The sequence below is a fragment of the Anabrus simplex genome, chromosome 7 (genome assembly GCF_040414725.1).
Source record: "Anabrus simplex isolate iqAnaSimp1 chromosome 7, ASM4041472v1, whole genome shotgun sequence".
Lineage (NCBI taxonomy): Eukaryota > Metazoa > Arthropoda > Insecta > Orthoptera > Tettigoniidae > Anabrus > Anabrus simplex.
In genome coordinates this window covers 90,849,171-90,873,219 of record NC_090271.1, presented here as the reverse complement: position 1 = coordinate 90,873,219, position 24,049 = coordinate 90,849,171, and the positions used below count along the sequence as shown (strand labels likewise).

The 24,049-nt window shown below is 41.3% G+C and overlaps 1 protein-coding gene across 2 annotated transcripts in view; it reads right to left on the bottom strand.

The window, feature by feature from the left end:
• The window catches only part of LOC136876922 (homeobox protein Mohawk), a 167,442-nt gene that overhangs the window by 7,521 nt on the left and 135,872 nt on the right, over window positions 1-24,049 (bottom strand). For both annotated transcript variants that reach the window (XM_067150678.2, XM_067150679.2), the window contains exons 4-5: window positions 18,561-18,741; window positions 146-625 (exon numbers count right to left, since the gene is read on the bottom strand). In XM_067150678.2, coding sequence (XP_067006779.2) covers window positions 146-625; window positions 18,561-18,741 — 661 coding nt within the window. The remainder of the gene's footprint in view (window positions 1-145; window positions 626-18,560; window positions 18,742-24,049) is intronic.

Genomic DNA, 24,049 nt, shown 5'->3' with positions numbered 1-24,049 from the left:
ACAAGATCGTGGAAGAGGAATGGTGGAAAGAGAGAGGAAGATGGAGAAGTGTCACAAATACCCCACCTGGCAGGAGCTGGTTAAGGGAAAATGATGATGATGCAATAAGTTAAAAAAAATCAAAGTGTTATAAGTATATCCTTACCTGACACATTCCAGCGACGAGATTTCTTGGTATCTTTAGTTGTTGGGGATCTCCAAGTAACATTCTTAGCAGACCAGGTGACATAACTTTGTCCTGGCTGATACCTCGCTGCGCTCTCCAACCATTTGGATAAAAGTAAAGGGGGGCACGTTTCTTTCTTCTGCCTTTTGGACCTTCTGCCTGATGCAGAATCATCACTGGAACCCGTCACCTCCAGGTCTCGAAGGTACTTCTCCATCATATGGCTCTTGTACTTCGTACTTGCTGGTGCAGATGGTAGTGATGGAGATGGTTCTTCCTCTGCTGTTGTTGAGCTGATCTGAGAGCACTGAGCCTGCGGTTGCTCTTTAGAATTTACTTCATTATCTTCTTCACCCTGTCGTCGAACCAGTGCTGAGTAGCTGTGATCCATTGCTGTGGCATTAACAGTGTACGACAGAGCAGATGGGGAAGAAGAGATATCTGCCACTTTACTTTGTTCTGCGAGAAGAAAATGAATCAGTATTAATGCCATTAGAATAGTATTCGCTAATAGATGGGGAAAAGGGAGATAATCTAACTGTTAAGATAGTAGGTTCGAATCCCACTATCGGCAGCCCTGAAGATGGTTTTCCGTGGTTTCCCATCTTCACACCAGGCAAATGCTGGGGCTGTACCTTAATTAAGGCCACGGCCGCTTCCTTCCAACTCCTAGGCCTTTCCTATCCCATCGTCGCCATAAGACCTATCTGTGTCGGTGCGACGTAAAGCCCCTAGCAAAAAAAAAAAAAAAAAAGATATGAATGTATGAACTTGATTTACTTTCACAAGCCACTTCTGTGATGGATGGGGATGATGGAATACATCCAGGGTATATCCTGTCTGTCATAAGAGGTGACTAAAAAGGGTTAACCTCCATGGACTCTGATTTTGGGAGTATGGGTTGGCAACCATGAGGCCCCTAGCTGGTCTACATTTGCTTCCATGTACTTATGCCAGTCCACTCACTTTCATCTTTCCTCTCTGAGCTTCCTTGGTTAACTCTTTCTCCTTTTTTTCTGGCCCCAAAAGTGTCAGGTTTGAGAGGCCTAAGGAATTTTTCATTTTCAGGCTCTTCATGACTTTTTCCTTTCTTTTGCTGATACCTTCCTTCTTCGAAGTATCATACCTCATCCTTCTTCACTCTTCTGATTAGTGCTGAGAGAGGATGGTTGCCTAATCGTAGTTCCTCTTAAAATAGTAATCACTATCACTTTTCAAAAGCTTACCAAATAGTTCATAAAGTACTGACGCCAAATGAACTGCCCTAAAAAGTTAAACACTCACTCACTGCTGTGGCCACTGGTACCTCTGTTGGTACTTGGCCTCACCAACACACTGCCGTTATTTATTTCGGTCTGATGCAGATGTATCACATTCTGACAGTCCCATCCTTCTCATATCTTTCCAGACCTGATTCCACCATCTTGTTTTAGGTCTTCCTGGTGGCTGCCATTCCCCTGGTACTCTCTTCCCTCCTCATGATATGGCCTGCCCATCTCAATATCCTGCTCTTAATCTCTCAGACATTATCAGGGTATTTAAATAGTTCTCTGGAGCTCCCAGTCATGCTTTATTCTCCATTCTCCCTCCCCATAAGTTGGTCTAAAAATCCTTCGCATCACCTTGTTCTCGATGTTCATAACCTTTCTTCCTTTTCATTCACAATCCAACGCAAAGTGAGACAACTAATGATAGAACTATTAGACATATACTCATATACAAGACCCACCTTCGTTTACCTAAAACCGAACAAGTGGCTGCTTGGTTTGCATCACATAGCTATCAGCTTGCATTTAGAAATAGTGGGTTCGAACTCCACAGATGGTTTTCCGTGGTTTCCCATTTTCACACCAGGGCTGCTGAGGAACCAAGCAATTTGTGTACCAGAGTCAAAGGGTTGTAAACCTTTCTTCAAGAATCACTATGCTTTGTCATGCTAGAAGGAACAGTATGAAAACAAACAACAAATTTTGAACAGGGATAAACAATAAATTAAGGCCACAGTTGTTTCCTTCCCACTCCTTGCCCCTTCCTATCCTACTGTCGCCATACGCCCTATCTGTATCAGTGTGACGCAAAGCAGATTGTATTGCATTTACCTAAAGTGATCTTGTGAAATATAAGTTACGGAAAGGAACAAGCAAATGACAAATCAAGTCATACACTCATGATTATGTAAATTGTAACACTAAGATGGAAGTGACAGTAAATACAGTTCAGGGTATAACAAGCAAGTGATTCGAACTGCAGAGTGATTTTACATTACTAGGCCCAGCAGTGCCTCCTACAGGAGACTGTCATGGTATGCATCGAAGGCTTTTCAGGAACCAGGCAATATGTGCATCAGAGTCAACAGTTTGTAAACCTTTCTTCAAGAATCACTTCGCTTTGTCATGATAACAGTATGAACAAACAACAGATTTTGAATGGGGATATATGATCAGCCTGTGTGAAAATAAATTTTTGTACCACAACATCTCTGCTCATATGAGACATATTGTCACAAAAATTATGGGAGCATGGAAGCATTGGACTGAAGAGAACAAGATGTATAGAAAAGTTGGCAATGAATCACAAATCGTACAACTTTTTCACAAGTGTTACCACAATGGTGCAGCACCATAAGAGGTGTAGCATTATCTGCTTCTACTATTCAATGTTTTGGAGAGGACTGATTACACACACTCCTTGGTGGCAGAAGCCCTTGACCCTGGACTATAATTGTCTCAGACTCATAAACATAATATGCAGTGGTGTGCAGATAGACAACGCATTGTGTTTTTGGAAGAGTCCTGCTTTAACTTAAAATACAATGAAGGCGATATACACATTAGATGATATGGTGGTGAGTGGTATCAATCCAACATCAGACTGGCTAAATGCCAAGCATGATGATATGAGACCCTATTGTATATTTTTCATTATCTTGGCTTGGATGTAGTAAGGGTAGTCTCATCAGCAACCAGTACATCAGGGAAGATGTAGAGGTAGAAGTCATACTCTTCCTTTAGTGCACCTCTGACACTATATTCCTCTAAGTCAACATCTGAGCACGTGGTGTCAGGAACGACAAAGCTTTCTTGCACAGCAGATGCATCTTCTTCTGTGGCCTGCCCCTTGTCAGACATGTTGCCTGTCAAACAGCTATGGGATATTGTTGATCGACAAGTAGCACGTCAAAGTCCTTCAGCAGCTAATGTCAGTGAACTGTTGACTTGCATACAAATAGCCTGGCAGGCAATTCCCTAGCAACACATCCAAGGTCACTATGATTCAATGTCACAATTTATAGCAGCTCAGATTCAAATATTGTACAGAATTGCACTTAATCAGGTTACTCAGTTACAGTTCCATCCTACACCCTGCCATAACCTAGAATCGTAAAGGCAATGATTTGAATGTAGTGATCAGGAGATGTACAGTATACAATGTATTATGAAAACTCATTTTCCATATATTAGGATAAATACTGAATAAATAATGGTCGGTTTTATTGATCCCATTTAATTCTAGTATGATCCAATTAGTGCATGCACGCACACATGCCCACACACACACGGGTGCAGCACAGTCATCAGCAAACATGAGCTCGTTCAGAAAGAAATGTTCGTCTTATTCAACTTCTTATCTTGTAAGTTTACTCCAACCATTTTGGTTGCCATTTGTAGATTTGTAGTCTTAATGATTCTACTTGCCTCACAATTGTGCATATGCAATTTAAACAATTGTTCTAAACTTGAACTTATTAAAAATAAATGAAATAATTATAATAACCTGAAATGTCTGTAATTTGAGGGTCAATGCTCAACCAAAATTGATTCCTTGAATTTAGATACAGCATGATAAATTTTCTCTTCTCTCCCAGGGTGCATACTCAAATTTATATAGTAATATATCTGCTCCATGCCTTAACTAACCCTCTGAAAAATTAAATGTGTGGAAACTGCACCAAGGTTATCTACCTCAAATAAAACCTCCACACTGACTGGGAATAAACATATTCCAGTGGCGTAGTGTAAAATTAAAAAAATGGGAACGCTCAGCGTAAGAGCATCCCCTGAACCGAAACCACTGCTGTATTCTAACTCAACATAATCCACAGAGATTCATTTCATCAAACTCTTGTTCTTACCTAACACATTAACATATAATCACATATGAAAATGAAAACCTACAACCTGTTCTCCAGTCAATGACTGGGTCAGGGATGGGATGAATAAAGCCCCCAACTTGCGGCGAGGATAGGAATTGTGCCGGCTGCCGAGGCCTGTCGCACATAATCACATATCTAAAGCTGAAATACATGGGAAATCAGATACTATGATATACTGTCATTTGTAGAAATTTTATATGAAATAGTGAACAATGATAACACTTCAAAACTTTGCACAATGTACTCAAATTTCAGAGATTATTCCACCAACACATGGTATCCTGATTCAAATCACCTTTGTTCACTGATTTTGACACAAGTACAGTATAATGATACTGTTCACTTTTAAAAATAACACACGTCTCTTTCACAAAACACATCTTCGCCTTGAAACCAGGCTGTAGACTATAGCATTTCAACACTGTATAAAAGCCAACAGAGAGTAGACAATAGATACCATACTTAACCTTAGACCACGAAGACCATACAACAGACAACGAATAATAGACAATTCACTGCCTGACCCTTGAATACTGACAGTGGGCCACATCAAACACAAGCTTTATACAGACCTCCAATATGTCATGATGTCCTATGCAGCATAGGTTAGAGCTGTCCAACACAAAGCCTCCAACCCTCCAACAAAATTGTCCCGCAAGGGTACACCTTAAAATAATACTTTGGTCTGTAGTTACAATGATGATTCAATCATCCTGGCTGAGTCCATAGCTGCAGAAGTGACTCACTGAAGTTCCCAATGTTTTGCTTGTCTTCTAAATTTCCCAAGCACTGTCCAACAGTATCTACTATGGATAACTTTCCAGCTTCTACATTTAACATATGAACTAAAAACACAGAATAGATATACCTGTCATAATAAATATAATGCAGGGTTGTGATATACAATAAGCAGCTTACTACCACAATCTACCCTCAAAAACCTTCCTTATAATGGAACCAAATACCATTACACATGCACATGAAACATCAGCATTTTGTGAAAATTTCACATATCTCACATTCCTGGACCTTGATAAAGAGTTTGATCACCTGCTACATGACCTAATTTGGCTAGAACTTCAACAACATGGTGTCCCAGAGTACCTTAGAGGTTAGTTGTGGCTATTTTAAGTAGTGCTATGAAGCTACGTCCAATCCACCGCAGGGGCATCTGATAAATTCCATATTACAATGATACAATTGACATCCAGCAAGGCTCAGATCTATCACCACTTCTGTTCATCCTTGTGACGGACACTGTTATGGCTCACCAAAACCAACCAATACTCTGAATTCCTCTCTATGCTGCCGATGTCATGTTAGCCACCAAAAACAAATACAATCTCCAGCTTAATAATAAATAATTAAATTAGTTAGTGTGAGCTACAGTTAAAAAATAAAAAAAGATGACTAAATGACAAGATTCACAGTAAATTGGAACAATATAAGTTGATGCCCAAGGACTCTGTGAGTGACAAAAGTTCAAATAACTTGGACCTATGTTTGCTGACGATCAATTTATCGAAAATTAATGTAGCTTGGATGAGATGGTGAGTGACAACAGGCATCCTTTGAAATTACCAGATGAAAGACCACCTAAACGTATATGCAATCAGTTTCATTGCTAGGCCTGTATTGATGGATATGACATACTTTGTAAACTATGTATTGATTAGGTGGAAGCATAACTTAAAATTTGTAAAAAGAGTAAGACCACTTAAAACTGAAGATGTATCGCTCCATTGTCTGTTCTGTTGCACCTTATATTTCCAAATGTTGGCCAGCGATGATAGAACATTGACTAAATGTCATGGAATAATATAATTTTGTGTAGCTATTTCTAGCAGAGTGCAGTCCTTGTAAGGCAGACCTCCGATAAGGGTGGGCGGCATCTGCCATGTGTAGGTAACTGCGTGTTATTGTGGTGGAGGATAGTGTTATGTGTGGTGTGTGAGTTGCAGGGATGTTGGGGACAGCACAACACCCAGCCCCCAAGCCACTGGAATTAACCAATGAAGGTTAAAATCCCTGACCCGGCCGGTAATTGAACCCGGGACCCTCTAAACCGAAGGCCAGTACTCTGACCATTCAGCCAACGAGTCAGACATGTCATGGAACTAAAATATTGATATGGTGAGTCAATTGGTGTCACTACATTGGAACATGTTTCCAAGATATCAACATCATCATATCTTCGCTCCAGCAAGCCGGGTGCGGTTGTGTACGAGCTTCCTCCAGTTTGTCCTATCCATCCACAGATGCTGCTCATATATGCAACGCCAGTTCATATCTCTAATTTCAAGATCCTTCAATATCTGCTTTTCCCAAACTTCACGAGGTCTTCCTCTTTGTCTCTTCCCAGGAACATTGTGGTCAAAGTATGTTCGAGGAGTCCTGTGAGGGTCCAGTTTTTTCATGTGACTGTACCATTGCAATCTCTTCACTTCTAGAGTCTCCAGCAAGCTTCTTTCTAATCCAAGCTGTTGCTGGATATCCACATTCCTTATTTTATCCATTTTGGTTTTTTGTAGACATGAACAGAGGAACTTCATTTCTGTTGCCTGAAGACGACTCTTTGTTGGTCCAGTAAGTGTTGCTGCTTCCAGGCCATACGTCAATACAGGTACTAGATATATTTTGTGCAAGATAGACATAAGAAAATGATTTGATATTGTACCAATCCAAGAGAAAATGTTAGGGAGTCAGCTTCAATTGCAAATATGGATTAGCTGCTGGAAGACATTGAAAAGAGACCTAAGGGATGACCTAAGCAATGATAGGCTATTACATTACAGTACAAGACATGAAGAGTATAAATCTTCACTCTAACATGGCCCAAACTGAATGTATTGGAGACAGCAGAGCCACATAATGGACCCTGCTACTACCTCAATAGGTGAAGGTTGAGGGACAGCAGAATAAAGAAAGAGGGGTATTGCAGAATTCTGAGGGACACAGCATAGTATAAAATTATTAATTACAATTAAATTGATGAAAACCATAATGGTGTAAGTAATATTTTGATCATTCAGAGAAAAAATCATTTAAACATTTTAACACTTTTATAAAGTTGGGGGTGAAATAAAACAAATATATTACACATTTAATGGGCAAGTGATTAGCATTACAGAAAGTTAAAATCAACTTTTGCCATTCATATACTGTAGAGGCAAAGAAATGCAGCTCACTTGTACCCTTATGGCACAGAATTTTTCAAAAAATTTTCCAACAGTATACATATTACATTGAGATATTACTGAGTTTTCTCATTTTCATCACTCTTCTCTCAGTCACTCAATCACTTCTTCTTCTCCTTCTTCTGTTTCCGATACTATAAATCCATCTAGTTATTTCTTGCTTTCAGTGAATAAAGGCCAACATCTGCGATTTCGAGGGCGACCAATGGACGGGCAGAGGACACAGATGCACTACTGTCTGTTTGGCTCCCTTCTACCTTTAGATTGTAATAAGTTACCACTCATGGCAAACTGGTGGTATGAAAGGCAACAGTGACCTTAAGTCATCCAGGTTTGCTTACTTCAGTTGAACTGGTGAATCTCGGAGATGTGGTAGATCGGGTGGTATATTTGCTAGTCTGCATGGTCTAGCAAGGTTAACTTTAAGGAATTCTCTTTTCTCATTCAATGATACTGCATGTATCTCATTTTTAACCACCTAACCTTTTGCCTATCTGTACCCACCTTTCTGTTGACAAGAACTTTTGCTGTGGGTTCAGTTGAGAAAAAGCTGTCTTCTGCATTTTAGCAACATGAAACCGAATTTTTGCTTCCTCATCTACCTTCATCCAATCATGAGGCACAAACATATATTGGGTTTTCTTCTTCTTTTTCTCTATACGAGCAAAATCTGCATCATTTTCAAGCTAACTGTGGGCGGGCAACAGGAATTTATGGTCGACTACTTCAATACCATACAAGTATTTACAACATGTTTTAAGAGTATCATCACATACAGCACATAAATATCTCTCTATAAAAAATATTCACTTGGTAATTGTGCGTGTAAATTTGTCGCAAAAATATCCGTAACGACAGTCACAGACCAAAGCTGTGAACGTCACCTTCATCTGGAATATAGTCGTCATCCTCTGCTGAATCTTGTGTTGGAACATCTTTTTCACTTCTTTCAGAATAACACTGAATCATTTCCAAGAGGATTTTCTGATATGATGTACATATTCTTCTTTGTAAAGCAAGCCAGATGCATGGCTGTCAGCTCCATCCGCCATCTTGTTACCGGTACTTGTACCTCTATAACGCAAGAAGTTGACATTGCATGAAGAAACAGGCTATTTGTAGTTATACCACCTATCACTAGAGTGCATAATATTACCACAGTGACTTGTCCCTCTCACATCCTCTCTGAGGTATATCCTGCACTTGACTTAGTTTTTTAATGTCACTTACATTGTTATGGTTTTCATCCTTTCAATTGAATTCTCTTTCTTCTCATCCATTTTCTTACATTAAGAATTGGCTTTACAGTACCTATTACAGTATATAGACCAAATTTTATATTTTTAATATAAACACTAAAATGAGGACATTTTTACAATAAAGTCTGGTCTGCATGCTACGATTGATCATACAATAAAAGGATCGTGCAAGTCCTTCAAGACGTACATCTTGTCGAGTGTCCACGCAGCTCCGTCTTGTCGTTCAAACCCATCTGTTCCGCTGCATCCATCATGGAGGAAATAATTCTGTGGTCTATCTCTGCTGTTCGCGTTGCAAAACGGAGTAAGTGTCGAAGTAAGTGGTTAATAATGAAATGTAAATCAAGAACTAGAGAATGGCTGTTAAAGAGAGATAACGTTTCTCATGTGAAGCTATGGTACTACAAGAACTACACTGATCAGCCAGAACATTATGACCACCTACCTAATAGCCGGTATGGCCACCTTTGGCATGGATAAAAGTGGCGACACGTCTTGACATGGAAGCAATGGGGCCTTTGTAAGTTGCTGGAGGGAGTTGGCATCACATCTGCACATACAAGTCACCTAATTCCCGTAAATTCTGGGGCGGGGGGCACTGAGTTCTGTTGCCATGTTCAATCACATCCCAGATGTGTTTGATCGGGTTAAGATCGGGTGAGTTTGGAGCCAGCACATCAATTGCAACTCACCACTGTGTTCCTCGAACCTCTCCATCACACTCCTGGCCTTGTGACATGGCGCATTATCTTGTTGAAAAATGCCACTGCCGCTGGGAAACATGATCGTCATGAAGTGGTGTACGTGGTCTGCAACCAGTGTACGATATTTCTCGGCTGTCATGGTGCCTTGGACGAGTTCCACTGGACCCATGGATGCCCACGTGAATGTTCCCCAGAGCATAATTGAGCCGCCGCCACCTTGTCTCCGTCCCGCAGTACAGGTATCAAATAGCTGTTCCCCTGGAAGACGACGGATTTGCACCCTCCCATCGGCATGATGAAGAAGGTATCGGGATTCATCAGACAATGCAACGCTCTGCCACTGCGCCGACGTCCAGTGACGATAGTCGCGTGTCAATTTCAGTCGCAGTTGCCGATGTCATGATGTGAATATTGGCACATGCATGGGTCGTCGGCTGCGGAGGTTCATCCTTAGGAGTGTTCGGTGTACTGTGTGTTCAGACACACTTGTACTTTGCCCAGCATTAAAGTCTGATGTTAGTTCCGCCACAGGTCTCCGACTGTCATATTTTACCAGTCTGCCCAGCCTACGACGTCCGGCATCTGTAATGAGGGGTGGCCGCCCAACCCCTCGACATTTGGACGTGGTTTCACCTTGGTTTGGCCAACTTGTTGTAGGCACTCACCACAGCACTCCTCGAACACCCGACAAGTCGTGCAGTTTCCGAAATGCTCCTGCCGAGCCTCCGGGCCATCAAAATCTGCCCTCGGTCAAACTCAGATAGATCGCACGCCTTCCCTATTCTATACACGGACAGCAAACTCACTGATACTTCATGCACCGTGCGTGTGTCTAACAGTCATTCCTCGTCAGGCGACGCTGCTATCACCTGGACGGGTTTATATAGACAGCATATAGGTGGTCAAATTGTTCTGGCTGATCTGTGTACATGATGGAGCAGGAGAATGTCGTAATTACGCGAGGATAGATGTTGAGTTGTATGGCCATTTGCTGAATTTAGTAACGCCTTACATTTTATTTTTTATCTCTTTGTTGGTTGATACATCTATTCCCTTGTATGGCCTCGTATGCCTTGCCCTTCTTATGGTGATCGCTATAATCCTTGCTTTTCCTTGCGATACAGCTCTACAAATTCACGAGAATACGAGCGGAGATCAAACGTATTAAAATAACTTACTTGTAACGTTACGTCGTACAGACTACATTACTCGGATTGCCCGTCAGAAGACAAAGAAGTTGAACGACAAGACAGAAGATGTTCACACGTTCCGTTTAGTCGCATCAGATTTCGGAAATATATGCTCCCTCGTTCAGTCTTTCGACTTGTCGTCCAAGCCTATTCCCTTCATGCAAGATGTACGTTTTGCACTCCACATGCTCCGTCTTACTTGATACGAATTGTCTGATTCGAAAAGACGCACGCTAAATTGTTGTAGCGTGAACGATATGAAATGGTGTATGGCTTTTAGTGCCGGGAGTGTCCGAGGACAAGTTCGGCTCGCCAGGTGCAGGTCTTTTGATTTGACGCCCGTAGGCGACCTGCGCGTCGTGATGGGGATGAAATGATGATGAGGACGACACATACACCTAGCCCCCGTGCCAGCGAAATTAACCAATGGTGGTTAAAATACCCGACCCTGCCGGGAATCGAACCTGGGACCCCTGCGACCAAAGGCCAGCATGCTAACCATTTAGCCATGGAGCCGGACTGTAGCATGTAGACCTGCCTTAATGTCTCAAGTCTTGCAAAATATAGATATAGGTCTACTACCGAAAGACAAAAATTAGTATTTTATTAGTTGGTCTACTAACATATTTCTGGAGTCACATAGGCCTACCCGTAGATATTTTATTACTTCTGCACATTTTTTATTTCCTGCACATGCCGAAATGTATTTATAATTGAGTACAGCATGCCATGCTAAAGTTTATTTCACTTGAAGCTCTGTTTGTGTGTGTTCATATTATCTGAGATTTGACCATAATATTAGCCAATTCCTCCACAAAGGTAGTTGTTAGTGCAACTGAAAAATTAGATACTACCACTAAAATGTTTCATTCCTCCCCTGAAGGGGGAGGCGGGCCTCTTGGACGGTGACGCCGTGTCTTAGGCCAGGAGATTTGTTCGGAGAAGGTGAGGGAGTTGGCGGCCGTGGCCTATACTAGGAACTGTCCCGGCATTCGCCTTAGTGCAGCGGAATGGAAAACCACGGAAAACCATTCTCAGGACAGCCGACGGTTGGGGCCAGCCGTGAGGTCCAGCCCGGTCCCGTCTCCCGAATGCAGAGGCGAAGAGCCACGGTAAAGCCGTGCCCACCCCTCCTCTGCTCGATTGGCCGGTCAGAGTGCAGAGCTGTTGGACCATGGACCAGCCGTAGCCACTTAAAGGCAGAGAACCACTCTGCAGCTACCGACCAAAAATTAGATCAACCTGGCTGAACTACTATCACGTCGATTTGGTCTTTCCCTGGGAGTGAACTTATGGTAACCATCTGTTTAGTAAACGACAACTCTTTGTTATTTTTGTTTCTCACAACAACAATGCTATTCTTCATTCTGATATACAATTCATCAACATCTTTTTTTTTTGCTAGGGTCTTTACGTCGCACCGACACAGATAGGTCTTATGGCGACGATGGGATAGGAAAGGCCTAGGAATTGGGAGGAAGCGGCCGTGGCCTTAATTAAGGTACAGCCCCAGCATTTGCCTGGTGTGAAAATGGGAAACCACGGAAAACCATCTTCAGGGCTGCCGATAGTGGGATTCGAACCTACTATCTCCCGGATGCAAGCTCACAGCCACGCGCCTCTACGCGCACGGCCAACTCGCCCGGTCATCAACATCTGTTTTAACTTCAAATGTTATGCATTAACATTAATTCTCTGGTATAGTATACCCTGGTGGAACTAACCTGAATTATTTTTGATTATAATCAATAATATTGAAACAAGGGAATATATTCACAAGAAATAGAAACACTGTAATTAACTAAAAACGCGTTTGCATGGCAATTTAAAAAGTTACGGGATATGGCAAATTTCGGGACGGGTGGTCAGTCTAATGAATCATGTATTATTGTCGCACTGAAAACATTACCATGCGGCAAACTTTTGGTATTCCACGACTGTTGACGGCGAGGTGGCGTGCCAGATGCGACCGTGCCGCATGCGACCCGTGCCACTAGCGACCGGCGTTGACAACCTAGTTTTAATTTAACAAGCAATGCCATCATCCAAGACAAGGTAAGCTAAATCAGAACAAGAAAAGGTTACATATTAGGCCAAACATTTGTAGCACTGCTTCCCAGGTTGGGAATTACATTTTTCTTTGTTCTGTTCAAATAGCGAACTACTATATCCACAAACCGTGCACAGCCTTTAATTATGTACTCTGAATTAGTCGTCGCTAAAAAAAAGAAAAGAAAAGAAAAATAGGACGTTTAGTGGCGGGAATGTCCTAGGACATGTTCGGCTCGCCAGATGTATGTCCTTGGATTTGACACCTGTAGGCGACCTGCGCATCGTGATGAGGATAAGATGATGGAGGCGACACATAATCCCAGCCCCTGTGCCAGGGGAATTAACCAGTAATGATCAACATTCCCGAACCTGCCGGGAATGGAACCCATGTGACTAAAGGCCAGCACGCTAATCATTTAACCATGGAACCGGAATCGTCGGTAAATACAGCCGATATAAATCTTTACGGAGAACAATCCCAACGACTGCGTGAAAGGTTTATAAATAATGATTATTGAGTACATTTCTATGATGAACGTTGAAATAAAACATGCATACATTATATCACACACAAAGGTAATATCTAAAACCAACTCAAGAACTCGTCGTTGAAAACTAAATCACTGTAATGTATAGTTTGGAATGCCATTAATGGAGATATTCCTCCCCAAGAGAAAACATAGATGGGTCATAAACAATGCAAGAGATATTTAAGGCCAAAACGCTAAGAATGCGGGGGGAAATGTACCATCAGATAATTCTATTCTGAATACTACAATAACACAAGTTCAGTTATATTTTAACGAAGATTATGTTTGTAAATAATAATAATAACTTGGCTTTACGTCCCATTAACTCATTTTACAGTTTTCGGAGACGCCGAGATGCTGGAATTTAGGCCCGCATGAGTTATTTTACATCCCAGTAAATCTACCGACACGAGGCTGACGTATTTGAGCACCTTCGAATACTACCGGACCGAACCAGAATCGAACCTGCCAAGTTGGGGTCAGAAGGCCAGCGCTTCAACCGCCTGAGCCACTCAGGCCGGTAGGTATATTTGTTTAACAGTTACCTTATCTATAAACAAAGTTGTTGGGGTTGATGAAGTTCAGTCCCTGGATTTTCGAAAAACAGAAATGACAGAGCAGCATCTTCTTAAGTTGCTTTTGAAAAAAATACTGTGGGAAACTGGTAGTTTTTTACAACACGAAATATAGTTACGTTTTATCGTACAACATGCTCATGTATAAGAGATGCGTTTCCATGTCTGGGAGCAGTTACTAAACAAGTTATCTCAGTGCGTTACGGCACTGCCTGTTACGGCTATTTCGGGAGACGGCTGCGTTCGAATCCCTCGTCGGCCATCCTCGAAAGTTTTCATTTCCAGCCAAACGCCGGGATTCTACCTTTCATATGGCCACGACCACTTCCTTCCCATTCCTAGCCCGTACAATTACACCCACAGACAACACCCTCATACAACAGTACATGTAACACTCCCGTGGGGTGTACAGGGAAAAGGCGGTACTGATCTGACGAGCCGAACGTTTCCTCCGACCTCCCGGCACTAAAAGTCTTGCGCTCAAAAATAAAATTTGGAAACGTTCAAGGTAATCATAAGAAGTGGTAGCATTTATTCAGATACTTTGAAGTTTCGTGAGACCGTGTTACAAAATCAAACCACATTCTAGTGTATACAGGATGGAAGGTAACTGGTGCACCAAATTAACAGAGTACAGTAGATCTTGGAGAGAGGATCACAATGCCGTAATTTTCAGGTAGCATGCTTGCGCCGTTACGTTAAGACTTGGGAGAAAGGAGACGAGTTGCTCGAATAAGCGGTATGTTCTGAGCTGTCGGTAGACAGATGGCATGGAATGACATTGGTAGACGAATACGTTTTGAGTGGTGCTTTTAAAAGTAGGAAAGACCACAATATGAAGATGAAGTTGAACTCAAGAGGACAAATTGAGGCAAGTATTCGTTTAGTTATACCAAGAGAGTCCGGGAAGCTCTCTCCGCTGGGTTTGGTACCGGTAGATGATTTTATATCAAGGAATGATATTAGAAAGCGGGAATTCCTTCAAAGGACATTTCCCAATGGAGACTGTTCAGTCGGTACATCTGGCGGGAGAGCTATTATCATGAAATGAACAATACATAACAATAATAGGACATTTATTCAGAAAAATGTGTTTATGAAGCAAGTTCTACTTTTTTTTTTACTTGTGATTATTTTTGATAGCTTCGTACATAAGACATTCCTTCGAAATATTTGTTTGTCAATCAAGTTCTATTCTTCTGTTTACTTGTGAACAATATTGAAAACTCTGTACATAAAAGACTCGCTCAAGATTGTATTTGAGAAACAAGCTCTATTATTGTTCTGATTTTTTTAATTTGTGAATATTGTTAATTTATAGGAATGTTTGCATTAATAGTTGTTCCTCATTTCGCATGCCTATGTTCATGTTAATCGTGCCCCCCTCCTCCCTCAATAATTACTCGAAGTCGGCGCGCCTAGCAAGGGGGACAAAAAAGCGATTATCTAAAAACTAAGTACCTGAATGAGACCAACCTTAAAAAATGGACTTTCAAGCCTTTACATTACTACTATCTTAAATTAGCTCTTCAGCAGAGGTCTTCGAAAGTTCTGCTGTCGATTCTGGTTGGTTCCTTTCCTCTACGAATAATGACGATGACAATCCTCTACGAATAATGACGATGACAGCCTGGCTGATAATAATGATAGGGCTGGAATCCATGTGGGTAAAGGAGGGTCCAGAAATTGTAGTGTGTAAGACGATGCAAGTGGGTGGTGATGATTGTTTTAAGAGGAAGTACAGCTAGGCAACCATCTTCTCGTAACAGTATGAAAATGAAAACCTACAACCTATTTTCCAGTCATTGACCGGGTCAGGGATGTATGAATGAAACATATATAGGCTGTTATTACAATGGGGTCGCCACTCCCAAGGTAATTTATTAATGAGTGATAAATGCTATGAAATGATAATGGAAAGTGTTGCTGGAATGAAAGATGACAGGGAAAATCGGAGTACCCGGAGAAAAACCTGTCCCGCCTCCGCTTTGTCCAGCACAAATCTCACATGGAGTGACCGGGATTTGAACCACAGTATCCAGCGGTGAGAGGCCGACGGGCTGCCATCTGAGCCACGGAGGCTCTTCTCGTAACAGTAATCAGGGATAAATAATTGAAGGGGTTCGACAATTCGAAAAATGAAGGTACCGGCCAAAGAAAGACAAGGGTCACGAAGTTCGTGAAAATGAAAGACTCCCTTGGCCTTCAGAACCTAATAGTTTCGGGATCGGAAAAGAACAAGAGTTGACCAAGAGAGTGCAGATATGATAGATGAAAATGAGGAGTCTGGCACAAGTGGAAGCAATACCACGACTCATGTAAAGGCCCCGTGGTTGCCAAGTGGATGGTGCTTAAAACTACAAAAAAGAAGGGCAATAAAAAACAGATTTTGAAAATGAATAGTTCTACATGTGACGTGATACATAGGGATGTTTATAACTTTTTAAGTTAAATAAACTTGGGTTCCGCTTCCGCACATCCTAACAAGAGATGAATTATTATGGAGTCTGCCCGAATTTATGGAGCAAATGTGTGCAAAAACAGTTAAATAGGACAATATATGCAAATGGCAACAACCAGTTCATACTAGGCTAAGGCTACAGTTGGGAGAAAAGGATGGGACGATGCCCGTTGCTCGTTTTATCTGTGTCCCAAGATAAGCGTAATAATGATAGGCCTACTTTATGCGGGCAGCACTGAAGGATGGGTCAAAGAGTATAAAGCTCAATCTGTTTATTCATTTCCGTGACGGCTGTTTCACATGATGAAATGAATGCTAACGTATTCGAGAACCGGTTTGAAATTCCACTGCCTTCGTGATGTATATTACGAAGGCAGTGGAAATTCTAACAAATCTACCGCCTATATTTCCAAACATTCTGGACTGCTACAAGGACAACATTTAACATCATCATCATTGTTGACCATCTCCAGTTGCCCAGGTGTGGTGTACGAGCCCCCTCCACATCCAAAACAAAATTAAATCTGAACATCCTGTGATAAATAACTCTAAAACGTCAAAGACTAATAACACAGCATTAAAACATTGGAAATACAAAAAAAATCAAAGGACAGTACATTCTTTATTAAGGACGTTAACAGGAATATAAAGAGAACTATTGAGAATATAAATGCGATTTTAAAATAAGACACCGCGGGACTAAATTCCGGCACCTCGGCGTCTACAAAAACCGTAAAAGTAGTTCGCGGGACGTAAAGCGAATAACATTAGTATTATTATTTAAAATAGACACAGATCCCCCGTAAAAGTGGCGACTACCAAAAGATGGATTCTTGACTTTATCGCGCTCAATAATGCAAGCTACTATTCAACTGAAAATTAGTTTCCACTATGTCCACTAGAAAAGACACACGACTCTGGAAAAAAATATAGTGGACATTTTAAAATATTCAGTGACTATTTTAAATGGTCACTTATACTTCTCCTAAGCTATACATTGTTTAGTGTTTTCTTTCTTTACAATATTTTTAATATTTTCAGTTTTCATCGTCTAAATTGTAAAAATTCAGGATCCTTATGGTCATTCACGGCTTGTGAACTGATGTTTGCTGAAAATACTACTGCTTCGTTTCATAAAAGAACATAATTTGCAGGTCCCTAACCCCGTTGGGTTAAGGCAATACTTCTGCAAAGTATTAAGGAAGCAACTACTCAAAAAGCACTTGTTACTGATGAAATGGCACGGGTTCGTGGACATGACGTAGGCCTAGTTCGATTGCTTCCTTACCACTATCCTATTGAGCTAATCTGGGCAAGCTTGAAATAAGCCCTTGGGAAAATAATGTTACTCCACCTCGTAGTGACAGCGAGTGTAAACAACTGCGGAAGTGTATTGGAAATATAGGTTCAAATTTATGGAGCAAATGTGTGCAAAAACAGTTAAATAGGACAATATATGCAAATGGCAACAACCAGTTCATACTAGGCTAAGGCTACAGTTGGGAGAAAGTGACATCGAGGACGAAGACTGAGTAAATTAAATCCCACAACCGTTCACATTGCATGGACATTTGTAGTAACTGCATGCGTTAGATTATTTTGAATGTTAATGTGTTAACCCAGTAATCGAAGTAAACTTGACGACAGCGCTTAGCAGTGCGGCTGGTCGGACAGATTTTTGTTAGGTATCGTTTTCCTTGCGACGATAATACACATCTTCCTGAATGATCTAACAATCACAAAAAATGGCAAAAGATTCTGTTGTCTACTGTTAACATTTCAACACATAACAGTAAACATTCTCCACGACACTCTGTAATTAATAACGTTAGAAGTAGGACTGTGATAGCACAAAATGTAACAATGCCAAGATGCGATTTGCAAACAACTGTTATACTTTCTCCCAGCAGCAAAATACGGATCGAGTTATAACACAAAGACTAACAACAGAAAAACATCCTTGCTTTCGTAGCGACAACCTGTGAATGTCCACGAGCAGCAATGATCGCGGGAACGGTCCATTATTATGGCAGTCTACTGGCGGGATCTTGGCCCAGCGTGGACTGTGCTTAGTTGCGGGCGAAGTTCAAAAATTACTGCACGAGTACTTCAATAAACGTATGTGTCTATGGGCGTGACGTTGCTGTATCTGATAGACAAAATAGAACTGTGTACATTTTTATAACACCCCTTCGTATAAATCGTAATTATTTTAGGAATAATGATACACTTACAGAGAGGACAACAGAAATCATCCGGGAAATACGACTCACCTGTGTCAGAGAGTAGTTCCTCCTCTTCCCAGATACTGTCATCAGAACAAATGCTGAACTGTTCCACGTTCCCTTGCGCCTGCGTGTTATAGCTCTTTATGAGGTTCCCCCAGGTACGTTGGCGAGCCTCACTACCAGCGTTCTTCAGCTTGCGTCTCCAATTGGCAAACCAGTTGCAAATCTAAACAATGAGATAAAAACCTCCTGAACAGACACATTGCAGTCTCAACTATAATAATAATAAGAAGAAGAAGAAGAAAAAGCACCCGAAAGGGCATATACAATATGGTTACATCAAATTTGAAATTATTCTTTGCTAATTTGCGTGATGCTTTTGGTCCTTTTTGAACATAACACAATATGGTATTTTTCGCAGCACTTTCCACAGAGCGAACATATGCAATTCCCACTGCCTTAACTTCAGACTTATTAGCTTTGATACTGTGTACTTGAATCCTAGCGTTCCATGTTGCGTAGTTATTAAGATATGGTGTCGGGTAATTACTCTTACTGAAGGATAATACAAGAATAAACTAATATGAGCAAGCTTGAAATAAGCCCTTAGGAAAATAATTTTACTCCGTCTCATAGTGACAGCGAGTATAAACAACTGCGGGAGTGTATTGGCAATTTATAGGTTAGCATTTATGGAGCGAAAGAAACCAACCAATAAGGAAGAAACAATGTGCTGTTCATCAACAATGTCCTGTCATGCCGGTGTGAGAACGCTGTCATACCCTACATATTCTCTTTGCTGTCATATTGATAGCACCAGAAGACTCTTTGACATTTCTTTCCTTTAATCTTTGTTTTATCACTTCAAAAAAGTTTATGATGGCGATGAAGATGGTTAAAATTAATAACAATTTCCTCTGGTCACAGCCCTTGTAAGACAAACCCTCCGATGAGGGTGGGCGGCATTTGCCGTTGGGAAACTGTGTGTTGTTGTGGTGGAGGATAGCGTTGTCTGTGGTGTATTAGTTACATGGATATTGGGGACAGCACAAATTCTCAGTCCCCGAGGCAAGTGAATTAACCATTTAATATTAAGATTGCCGGTCCGGCCGGGAATCGAACCCGGAGCCCTTAGAATCGAAGGCCACTACGCTGGGCATTCAATTAATGACCCGGATATGGTTAATCATTATCTGGGACGCGTCAGCTAGCTTTACAGTTGTAACACCGAGTGAGTCGGCCGTTCGGTTAGGAACACACACCTTTGAGCTTGCATTCGGGAGATTGTGGGTTCGATCCTCACTGACGGCAGCCCTGAAGGTGGTTTTTCGTTGTTTTCCATTTTCACACCAGGTAAATACTGGAGCTGTACTTTAATTACGGCCACGACCGTTTCCTACTCCTAGCCCTTTCCTATCTCATCGTCGCCATAAGAGCTATATCTCTCCACTGACAGATCGGAACATACCACTTAGTCAATTTTTCCCAAGTCTTCCCAGCACAAACTTTGCAACATTTCGTAACGTTACTCTTTTGTCGGAAATCACCCAGAACAACTCGAGCTGCTTTTCTTTGGAATTTTTCCAGTTCTTGAATCAAGTAATCCTAGTGAGGGTCCCATACACTGCAACCATACTCTAGTTGGGGTTTTACCAGATACTTATATGCCCTCTCCTTTACATCCTTCCTACAACCCCTAAATACCCTCATAACCATGTACAGAGATCTGTACCCTTTATTTACAATCCCATTTATGTGATTACCCCAATGAAGATCTTTCCTTATATTAACACCTAGGTATTTTCAGTGACTTCCCTAAAGGAACTTTCACCCCATCAACGCAGTAATTAAAACTGAAAAGACTTTCCTTATTCGTGAAACTCACAACCTGACTTTTAACCCCATTTATCATAATACCATTGCCTACTGTCCATCTTACAACATTAACGAGATCATTTTGCAGTTGCTCACAATCTTGTAACTTACTTATTACTCTATGCAGAACAACATCGTTGGCAAAAAGCCTTACCTCTGATTACAGTTCTTTACTCATATCTGTATAAATAAAGTTGTAGGGGGTCCGCTGTCTCCTAATTTTGTTTGTTTTGCCAATTTTTCCAGATATTTATCCGTTTTAGGTCAACTCAAGACCGTATCAGCGGTTTTTATTTTTCGTGTCTGTTTGTTTGTTCCACCATCACGGCGAAACGGCTAGAGAGATCTCAACCAAACTTCATATTTAGATTATACTAATCCTAAGGAAGGTTTCGATATGCATATGACTTAAAATGTCTGAACAGACGGGGGGGTTTATAGGAAAACTAGAACAGTTTTCTCCCATTTTCTCTTATAGTATTGATTTTCTGTAAAATCCGTGGACTATATGTGAAACATCCCTTGATTATAACCAACTTTTCTTATGTACATAATTTCGCTTATTCTTCAAATGACGGAGAAACATACTACTTTCTGCGGGTCTCATGCTGTGCATTGAGAGTCCGACAGACCGACAACGAAAATACAGGTTACCATGGGAACGTCTCTGACGGCTTGCCAGCTGGGAAGTAACATATTGCCATTTTTGTCATAATTTCTGTAAACTTGTGGTTGTTCCTTGGGATATTGGCGGAATACCGTTGGAGGTTACAATTGTCCTCGGATAGCTCTAAGGGGCGTTGTTAATATTTGAACAGTACTGCGGAGTGCAGCCCATTATTTCACACCGTAAGGTGTTTTCTGATATTTGCTATCATTTTTACTGCATTTCTATTCTACTTCTGTGCTGTGAGCTTGCATTAGGGAGATAGTAAGTTCGAATCCCACCGTCGGCAGCTCTGAAGATAATTTTCCGTGATTTCCCATTTTCACATCAGGCACAGCCTATGTGGCAGACTCCCTACCAATAAAATTGCTTACCTAGTCTTTTCTTAAATGATTTCAAATACGTTGGACATTTATCGATGATCTCCCTTGGTAAATTAATCCGTAATTTCTTTTCATATAAGGGCATATTTGCCCTGATTCTTCCTCTTGAATTCCAACTTTATATCTTCACTTCTTCTTTATAGGTTATCTTCTCCACTCAAGTTTATTCTTCTACTAACATGTACAGAGTTGGAAAGTAATTGTGTAAAAGTAATCGAATTACTTGTAAAAATTAATTCCCAGTAATTTTTGCTTGTAATCGTCACTTTTTGCAAAAAGTAATTCTTACTCTTAATTTAATTTTTCTTCTTCTTTATCTGTTTACCCTCCAGGTTCGGTTTTTCCCTCGGACTCAGCGAGGGATCCCACCTCTACCGCCTCAATGGCAGTGTCCTGGAGCTTCAGACTCTGGGTCGGGGATACAACTGGGGATGATGACCATTACCTCGCCCAGGCGGCCTCACCTGCTATGCTGAACAGGGCCTTGCGGGGGATGGGAAGATTGGGAGGGATAGACGAGCAAGAGGGAAGGAAACGGCCGTGGCCTTAAGTTAGGTACCATCCCGGCATTTGCCTGGAGGAGAAGTGGGAAACCACGGAAAACCACTTTCAGGATGGCTGATGTGGGAATCGAGCCCACCTCTACTCAGCTGACCTCCCGAGGCTGAGTGGACCCCGTTCCAGCCCTCTAAAGACTTTTCAAATTTCGTGGCAGAGCCGGGAATCGAACCCGGGCCTCCGGGGGGGGGGGGGACAGCTAATCACACTAACCATTACACCACAGAGATGGACCTTAATTTACTTCTTGAAGTAAAATTGTAATCGTTACATTCTTTGCTAATCGGCAAGTAAACTTTCTCACCAAACGGTGTTTATTCATTGTCGTGGTTGCCAGGTACTCTGGTTGCATTATCATGCAGAATGCTGTATTGTCGTGTTATTGAATACCCTTTCTCTGAATAGGAGGGTGGTCTTTTATTTTCTATTTCTCTATTTCGGTGTCGCCGTATTGAACATCCTTTCTCTGAATAGGAGAATAGTTTTTGGTATTTGGCTTGATTGTGTTTATTGTTTTAGTTTTTGTACTTGTAATTTTGTCTCTAGTTTTGCCTGAGCTTGTAATGTTGATATTTTTCTCCGTTGTGATCGATTAGGTTTGATTACTGTAATATCTGGAGAAAAATAAATAAAGAGGCTCAATACTGATATTTTTGGCTTTACATCTCACAAACTACTTTTACGGTTTTCGGAGACGCCGAGGTTCCTGAATTTTGTTCCGCAGGAGTTCTTTTAGGTGCCAGTAAATCTGCTGACACGAGACTCACGTATTTGAGCACCATCAAATACCACCGAACTGAGCCAGGATCGAACCTGCAAGTTGAGGTCAGAGGGCCAGCGCCTCAACCGTCCGAGCCACTCATCTCGGCTAAATGATAATGAAGATGCCATTTTCAATTCTACTACAGCAGAACCTATTATGGAGGAGGTACGTTCTTACCTCTCCAGCACTTACAAATATATCATAATTATAGCTACGAAGTTCTGGGATTAAAAACAGGTGTTCCCTCAAGACGTCCCTTCAGTAAATGCAAAATTATACTTTCCCCCAAAGAATTCGAGGTTTAGCTATGAGAATCTTAGGAACCATACCATTTATTTGCTAAGTAAATGGCAAATTATTTGAAAGGTTAAAAGTCATTACTAAAATAAAAATGATGGGGAAAGATCATTTGGATACTTCCAAGGTATCATGTTTAGTCTCACCTAGCCTCTTAATGCATTTGTGCTAAAAAAGAAAAAGAAGAAAACAGACACAAAAACCCACACATAATGAAGTGTACCTAATATATTTCCTTGCAAATCTTGTATTATTCCACATTCTCACCCCCTCCCCGTGCTTCGAGATGTCATCGACCTGTTCTTAGGAGCTCTGTGCCTGTGTGGCGTGAAGTTGACTGGCAGACTGTTAATCGTACCCTGTCCCTTTTACCATGGCATTTGTTGCATGTGGGTGAAGTTCAAGATGCGGTGCACTTATTTTATGATTGGACGCTTGCTGTAATCCGAGACCTCGTTCATACTCGTTCGATGCCCAGAAAATGCCCCCCATGGAAGAAGAGTGGAACTAAAAGTGCTGAATTTAAAAGATAGGAAGCCTGGAGACAATAGAAGAATGCGCCCTCCGAGAGAAATGATAAAATATTCTCTGACCTTCACAAACACTACAAGGATTTTTTTAAAGGCGGGATTACTCAGAATATATTAACGGAGCCTGCCTTGAAGTAAGACACAACAGTAAAAGGTTCCGGTCACTTATAAATAACAGAAGGGACAACAAACGAATACCGGAAGTAGTAACCTGGGACCTTTCTGCAGCCAGTGGAGCAGATAGACTTGAATTTTTCAATGCATATTTTACCTCTAATTTTGTTAAACCTGTTCAGTACGCTGATTTTCCTAAAATCAAACCTGTTACTTCCCATAGCCTCAGTAATAAACTATTTCTACCACTGAATCTGAAGTGTACTCCCTACTTTCGTCTCTGTCAGAAATAAACCCACAAGTCCTGATGGTCTTAGCCCTATCTTCCGTAAGAATACAGCAGTAAA